Source organism: Aplysia californica, unplaced genomic scaffold, assembly GCF_000002075.1.
Source record: "Aplysia californica isolate F4 #8 unplaced genomic scaffold, AplCal3.0 scaffold00047, whole genome shotgun sequence".
Lineage (NCBI taxonomy): Eukaryota > Metazoa > Mollusca > Gastropoda > Aplysiida > Aplysiidae > Aplysia > Aplysia californica.
In genome coordinates this window covers 1900026-1908465 of record NW_004797317.1, presented here as the reverse complement: position 1 = coordinate 1908465, position 8440 = coordinate 1900026, and the positions used below count along the sequence as shown (strand labels likewise).

Here is an 8440-nt window from a genome sequence, read left to right as displayed (position 1 = left end):
AAGAAGAAGAAGAAGAAGAAGAAGAAGAAGAAGAAGAAGAAGAAGAAGAAGAATCGTTAAAGGGTTGCTGGCCACAGCATAGCACGAATTAGGTTGGCCTACACCAGAGCTATTTATAGTACTGCATCAATCCTGAAAAGGACCTCCTTCCCCAAACACTCCCATTCTCGCGATTTACTTTTCTATCTTAGGTGTAAGAGCACCCATAAGTCACGCAAATTGAGTATGGGTTTTTCGGTCTATTTTTCAGACATGTTGTCCATGCAACCCGACCTGACCCAAACAGTGGTGGTGACGGTGCAGCACAACAACCACAACCACCACCACAACAACCACAACAACCAGACCTACAACCACAGCCAGGGCTCCAACGAGTCCCCCAACAACAACCACGTGGGCTCCGTGGACAAAATGCCGGGCTACCACGGCGGAGGGGGGAGTGGTGGAGGGAGCAGCATCGGCGGGAGCGGCCCAGAGTCTCCCTTTATCCACGACAGCTCTCCGTCCTACAGCGTCCCCGATGTGCCTGGGATGTATCCACAAGCGGGAATGGAACCCGGGCAATACAGCGTGCCGGACACCCAGTCTTACATCTCTAACGGGAGGCCGTACTCTCCCATCGCCCAGCCTCTGTACTCGCCACAGACGCCCCAGTCGTACTCTTCCGGGGCAGGAGGGAATCAAGGCGGACCCACTCCTTACTCGTCTACAGCTACCCAGCAGTTTTTCCCGTCGGACAAACCTCCTCAGAGACACTCTGGCGGTATGGCGACTCCAGGCTGCTACAGCGGCGTGCCCGGACCCAACAACAAGATGGTCATGGTGGAGCCCACCATCAACCACAACCTCAACAACGCCTCTGTGGAGAAGCTGGGGATGAAGGACTCTAAGAGCGGCCTGCCCCCGCCGGCACCCTCGTCCTGTGACGGGAGACCACTGTCTCAATGTGACAGCCTTCAGGACAGCCGGCAGTCGGTGATTTCGGTCCAGCTCCCAGGGAATGTAGACACAGAGGCGGTCACGTGGAGTACCTTCAACCACACGGGAGGCAGGCTCTTCCTGCCCGAGTCAGGTGAGAAAATGGCGCATGTCTCTTGACCTCGCCATGTTGTGTCAGTGGCTGTTTGGTTTCGTTTTAGCGCTTAATGGTTTCTGTAACTTTGCCTTGATATTCGTTCTGATCTGACGCTAAGGTTATTATTATATTGTAATTTTTATTGTTTCTTTGTTGTTGTTTTTTTTTTGGTTCTTGCTGTGAAGGTTACAGAGATCTTTATCCAACCCTTTTTACAGTTATAGTTGTCCTTTCTTGAAAAAGAATAAGTAAAATGTGTGATAGCAAGGGTAATTTCAGTCAAGGTTCCTTTCATTTTTCATATAGAACTAAAGGTTTCTGAAAATCTTGCTTCTGGCCATGGGGGAGTGATTCTCACTGCCCTGACAAATTCTTTATGCTGGGACCACACAGATAAAGCCCCCCCCCCTCCCACCTCCAAACCCCAAATCAAAGACAAAGAATACAATTAATCCTTTCCTAACCATACAGAGGCTTTCAGTTGTAATTGATTGTAACTATTTCAGACTTCAGCCCGGTGCGTTTACTTCATCTGTCTTCTTCGGTTTCATGTTCTTTTTTATTTCGTGTTTTCTTTTCTTATTTTGGTTTTTTTTTTTTGTCACCTTTAAAAAAAAAACAATTCTCGCACTTTTCTTTGTCAGTGTTAGCTCTACCAGAAAGGTCAGGAAGAAAATGTGATGTAATTTGCCCCCTGCGGACAGAGGGAAGCGATCTGGTTACAATTACCATGCGCCAGACCTCCGCTGGCACTGTGATCATATTTTCCCGGCCAGAGGGCGAGGGTCATTAATTATGACCAGCAGCCAGGAATTACGCCATTTCTAATCCCGTCATTTGTGACGTCACGCCCCTGGCTGTGACCATGTCACTTTGTCCTAAAGTCCCGGGTCTGGTTTGGTTTGGTTTGGTTTGGTATAAAGCTTGTTTAATGAGGGTTTCACGTCACATTTCCTTGTGTATTGGAAGTTATGAGTTTGGTTTTACGACAAGTGGGCACCATAACTGCCTCGCTTCCCTGGCTTTTTAGGGTTTAGCGTAACGCTGAACGTAATCAACTTTTTTTAATGGCACTGTTCACCAATCAAGGTGTTCGTGGCTAGCGAGTCTTAGAAACTAAACAAACAATTCTCTCAAATATTGATGCTGTGAATTTTTATTTAGGGAATAAAAACATTTACGATGCTCAATGACGTTGTTATGGTAGAAATGTTATTGACGTCACTTTGTGAAGACTGTCGTCTCAGTTCTGATGTCAGTTCTTTGATTCCCTCGGCTTTGTGCTGTCTCGCGTGCTCGGATGAGTGGAAAAGTTAGCATTTAGTTCACACAAGAACACGTAGTGTACAGATAGGAAATAATTCTTTAAGAAAGAGAAAAGGCAGGCATAATTGTATAGGCGCAATAGGACATTATGTCGGAACATATAGGGGCTTGGGGTAAGGGGGGGGGGGGATGTTGAGACGTCAAAATGCAACCCCAAGCGGCGGAATATTCAAACTTTCTATTTAAAAAACTGGGGGTTTGTTTGTTTTTTTTGTGAGGGTTTTGATTGTTAGACATGAAATAAATGATGAGAACAAACAACTGTCTGTTAGTTCCCAGTTTTTATATCAGTTCAGATGTCTGTGAGTGGGTTATGTCTATGGGTAGTCTGTATGTTAGTTTCTGTGAGTTTGTATGCCAGTGAGCCCTTGTGTGTGTCTGTCTTCGAGCTGTCTGTGTTCCTGCTGGTGCACGTGAGTGTCCGTGTCTGCCAGAGGGGGCGTGGGGTGGTAATCGCCCACTAATTACACTCATTCCTCACAGAGAGCTTGGAGAACCAGTGAAATATGGCCCTACCCCATAGTTGTCTCCGGTAGCATTCTGCCCCAGCCCTAGCCATGACGGGGGAGAGGCAATTAATATTCATTATTGTAATTTAATAAATCTTAATCGTCTCTCGCATCGAGCTGGCGTTTTAATCCTGTGAAGGGTGCCTTATTCTAGCCCGGAAATAACTGACAACTTTGCCTTTTTTCAAACTTTCTTAAGCATCGGAGAGAAGAAAGGCTTAACTTTAAAAGAGTGAAAGTTAATTAGCTTAAATTTTATTTGTTCGCTTTGCGTGGAAGACAGAACTGTTTCACTTCTTCTAGCCTCTTTTCTTTCATTTGTGAACATGGGATACACGATACAACACCAGTCCATTTTTTAAATCCACATTCCATATGAATAAACCTCAGTCATGTGGATGTCTTCCGTGCTCTCTCACTGGTCTCTTTAGTTTTCATCGTAGTAGGAAACCAAGAAACTGCATGTAGATCCATTCTGAACAATCATATTTTTCGTTAACATTTTTTGGCAATGGCCCCTCTATCTAGTCATGCTTGGCTGCAATAAATAATAACCCTTGGATTTTGATATCAGTGAGTTAGAACCCGTTTTTCTTGAAGAAAATTCCACAGAACCTCACTTGCCTTTTCAATTCACTTCTCAAACGTACGCCTCTCTTCTTTATGAAACCAATTTGACATCGGCATAAAAAAAAAGATCCAGTTTGCTTTTCTCGCATCTGAAACAACAGTATTCCTTTAGCACCCCACACTGCAGGTTTTGCTGTTGTTTCGTTTAAAAAAGATTTGGGTTCAACAGCAGATCTCAGTTCAGAGCCACGAAAATATTTCTTACTTTTACCCGTGTGTGTGTGTGTGTATGCCGTGAGTGTGAAGCAGTGAATGCATTAGAAGTAGAAGGCCAGGCTTTTGACACCCAAGATAGGCCGGGAGATTGGATGTTGCCCCGACGAGACTTAAGTGAGTAGATTTGACCGCAGCTGTTCCGTATTACTCACTGGCTCCGATGACGCTGTCAAAACAGGGGGGGAGAAGGCCGCAGTATCAGGTGCATTTATCAAAAGGTGTTAACGCTGGTCTTGATTTTTTACCATCCCTGTCTTTTCTTGTTTGTCGTATTTCGTAGTGTTTCTTTTCTGGTTTTGGAATCCTGATTGAAATGAGAGGACTGTGACTCTGGTCTTTTGCTCTTGTTTGCTTAGCTCTGAGACTCAAACTTTAGAATCGTGAAAGTGGAACACACGCTCTGTTACGGTGCTTTATAAGTATAATATAACATCAATTCGTGCCCAACAAATCGGTCTGTTTGAACTCCCTATGGTGTGTGAGTTTTCTATATTGACGAATTATGGTTGGCGGATGTTCATTGGGGAAATTTTCCTGTTCTCATGTCGTCATTGTATGTTGTGTGGCGTGTTCCATAATCACGTTTCCTTCTATTTTATATTTCAAATTCAACGTCACTGTGATCTTTCTCTGTTCCTGACGGAATTTGTTTTTTATTTGTGCTGAGTTGCCAGAAACTATCACCTGTTTATCTCGCTTCTGCCCTTTGCCTCTTAGAAGTCTTCACCGGACCGATTATATCTATAGCGTAGAATGAAAAGGTAAATCTTCTCAGATCCTTCAACCTACGCTTTCTCTCTCAAGTAGACATCGCTTCTTGGCCAACACGTATCAAAACTGCCATTTGCCACCCTCTGTCTCCCAACCCTCCTAATTTCTCCACCATGGCATCTCTATGCTTTCTGATATTACCCCAGTCTCCTCCTTGACATATATCAAGTTTTGAGTGGGCCATTCCATGCACTGTTGTGTTTATAAGAAAATGCCAAGTGTTTTGCCACACGCCGCTCGTGCCTTTTGATAACACTCATGAACTCTGCCCCTGCTCCTCCCCCACTTCACAGAAACACAGACAAACATAATACAAACGCAAACACTCACACACAAACACACACACGCGCACACACACACTCACACACTCACACACACACACGCACACACACACTCACACACACTCACACACACACACACACACGCGCACACACACACTCACACACTCACACACACACACACACACACACACACTCACACACACTCACGCACACACACACACACACACACACACACACACACACACACACACACACCAGAGAGGGTTTACACACACAAACGAACACGGAAACCCATGAAGTCTCTCGCACACACACTATCAACGAACACATAATATACTACACAATGAACACCTGCCACTCAACACGCCTAAGTCAAGTGTTACGCGCGTTCATATGACTTTATGCATTTGCGAGCACCGTCAAAACTCTTACCAAACTAAAACCTAGTCAAATGTTTTAACCATTTCCCGCCTTTTCCTCCTCCGCCCAGGTGTGTTGCTGACCGTGCCCGAGGGCGCCATCAAGAAAGGTCACGTGGAGGAACTGTACATGGCGGTGTGTCGGGACGACAAAGACAGGCCTCGACTCACGGGTAGGTCACCCTGTACTCACACAATGGTCGAAATACCGGCATTCCTTTCCTAGTATTGGACTTATTTATTATTATTATTATTATTATTATTATTATTATTATTATTATCATTATTATTATTATTATTATCATTGTCATCATCATTATTGTTATTATTATTGTTGGATTTTCTTCGCCTTGCACGTTTTAATGCGACTTTTTTACGTGAGATTAGAGGGTGGGGGAGTTGATATTTTATGAAACACTTTTCTGTTTCTTCTCAAATTTACAAAGCCAGTACACATTTGGTCATGTCAAACAGGGTTGAAGTCAAAGCAGCCTTTCTGGCCCGAACTTAAGCAGAAAGTCCCAAAACTCTACATGAGCCTAGAGGACCTGTGGCGAAAAGCTGCCTTCACATCAGAGACTGCAGAGTCCATAATATAAAGATAAAGGAGTTGGCGGTTGGCGGTGCTCTGGTGTGGTTTGCTTCTTCTTTCCTATGAAACAACTATCGTCCTTATCTCCCCTTCTTTTTTTATGTTTGTTGCTCTCTTGTTACACCTCTAATATTCTGGCGCTCATATGACCTTATGCAGTTGCGAGCACCGTAAAGCCTCTACTAAAACTAAAACTAAAAGATCCAGGAGAAGAAGTTAATACTGACCATGATTTCAATGTTTCTTCGCAGAACACCAGACCATCCTGAGCCCCGTGATCCTGGTGGGCCCGCCCAGTGTGCAGCTGCTCAAGCCCGTCATCTTGTCCTTCCAGCACTGCGCCAACATGAGGCAGGGAGGCTGGGTGCTCTCCATCTACAAGAGTGAGTCGCCCATAGACGAGCCGCCTTACTGGAGGGTGAGTATATATATATATAGTGTTGTCTGTTTGTCTGTCACAGTCTGTCTGTCAGTCTGTCTGTCTGTTTGTCTGTCTACCTATCTACCTAGGTGCCTACCCTCTATCCATCTACCTATTTACGTACCTACTGACCTACCTATACTCCCACCCACCTACCTACTTACACACCCACCCATACCAAGGCATCTTACTTACCTGCGGTTAATATGATGTCGAAATGACTCCCCACTTTTGCCGAGACATATTTTTGGATAAGCTTTGAACATTTCATTAGATTAGTGCACTCAATTTTATTATCTCTCATGACATAAAGTGTTCCTCCTTTATTAACTGAACCACAAATCATAGCTGTGTTTTCTTCTCCCGACTCCCCAGCGAGTGGTGGTCCTGGGCCACGAGACCATCAACTCCCCCATCTACACACAGCTGGATCCAAACCAATGCCATGTTATGACCGAGTTCCTCAACCGCTACACCCTGATCGGCGAGTCTGTGCCCGGAGGTCGCGCCCTCAAGATCTACAGACTAGCGGCCTTCGCCCCAGCCATGCCACCCTCTGTGGACTACAGCATCAGGGTCTACGTCGTGGAAGACACAATCGATGCTTTAGACGTGAGTTCCTTCGCTCGTTTGGGTACTGTACTTAGTAGAGAGGCACAGGCTCTGTAATGTTTCCCATAGTCGTTTATTTATAGTTGTTGGTTTGGGGGGTGTTTTTTTTTGGGTTTTTTTACTCTTAAATATTTCACTTATTCATGTACGAGTATTTATAGAAACAGAAAATGAAATGTAATTATAGATCTAGTTGGAGATGGGGTTTTTTGTTGTTTTTTTTAAACTCTGAAATGCTTCACTTGTTCATGTATTTATAGAAACACAAAACATAGTAAGTTGTTTCTTTCATTTATATATATTATTTTCAGACACACAAACTGTATCTTTTCTGAAATTACTGGAGTTATCGGAGCAACGGTATGACATCCTTGTATGTCGTGCAGGTCTATACAAGCTCAGACTGCCAACCCAGGAAGAGGCTTATTCCAACAATGCTTTCTCCCTTATTATCTTCTGATTAATTGTTCCATTGTTGTTTTGACTTCGAGAAGTCGTATCTCGACGTGGTATTTTCGTGTGCTTGATTGGTAAGGGTGGAGCTGGAGCTGGTGTTGTGGGTGTGGCTTATGCACGACTCTGTCATTTCCAAAGTGGCGTCATTTCTTCTGAGATATGAGTCTATGAGTCTATGTAGACTCATGATGTATCCGTATGTTTGTCCTCAGGGTGTGATTCAAGTGGAGAGGAAACTGGGAGGACGCCTTCTCGATAAACCAAAGCAGATTCCATTCCAAGATGGCGGCAACAACTTGTGTCTGACGATAGAGGAACTCTCCTCAGGCTGGAGGAGTAAACTGGCGGCCAACTACCAGGTGAGGGTTGTCCTGTGTTGAGCTCATTGCTGTATTATGTTTTGGTTAACGAAAGGTTAATTAGTAGCAGTAAATAAAAACCATGTCTAGACTATACTTTTCTGAGCTGTGGTATGTGGCAAGTCATGTTTTGCCATGAAGCTGAATAATACAGTTATTAAATAGAAAAGAAAAGTAGAAAAGCATATTATAGGGTGATTTCATCTTTTACGACTAATGCTTCAAATGAGCTGTAGAAATCGTTAGGCTACTGGATGAACACCATCAAACACAGCATCTTTAGTGGCTTTGTGGACATGGAGCCATTTTGTTTTTGTTTGTGAAAATTTCTTTTTTTGTTTAAATCTAAAACTTCTCTTTGGAGAATGTTATGCTTTAATGCACTTCCTTTTGAACCCTTGTGCTCAACTAGGAGCATATTTTTCTAAGCACTGATGAACATTACTTTCCACTCGGAAAAGAAAAATATAGATGCATGTAATTGCTTAGTTATGTTAAAAATTGTTTATCGCTGAAAGTGGGGAAGATTTTAATTGCTATTTTTTCCCCTGTGCTCTCAGGAAATCCCGTTCCGCCACATCTGGAGCGGCAACCAGAACAACCTCCACTGTTCCTTCAGCCTGGAGCTACAGGAGCGCTCCGTGTCCAGGCTGGCCTGCAAGATCCAGGTGTATCAGAAGGCCATCCTCAGCAACAGACAGACGCTGCTCATCAACTGCAACCTCAAAGATGTAAGTTTGGGTACTGGGTCTGGAGTTTGTAAATCCGGTAGG

General features: G+C 44.1%; 1 protein-coding gene across 1 annotated transcript in view; it reads left to right on the top strand.

Moving 5' to 3' along the window:
• LOC101848804 (netrin receptor UNC5B-b) overlaps positions 1–8440 on the top strand; it is a 205910-nt gene that overhangs the window by 190860 nt on the left and 6610 nt on the right. Inside the window, exons 11-16 of the mRNA XM_035968228.1 lie at positions 251–1072; positions 5299–5400; positions 6071–6237; positions 6616–6852; positions 7521–7667; positions 8228–8398. Of these exons, the coding sequence (XP_035824121.1) occupies positions 251–1072; positions 5299–5400; positions 6071–6237; positions 6616–6852; positions 7521–7667; positions 8228–8398 (1646 nt within the window). The remainder of the gene's footprint in view (positions 1–250; positions 1073–5298; positions 5401–6070; positions 6238–6615; positions 6853–7520; positions 7668–8227; positions 8399–8440) is intronic.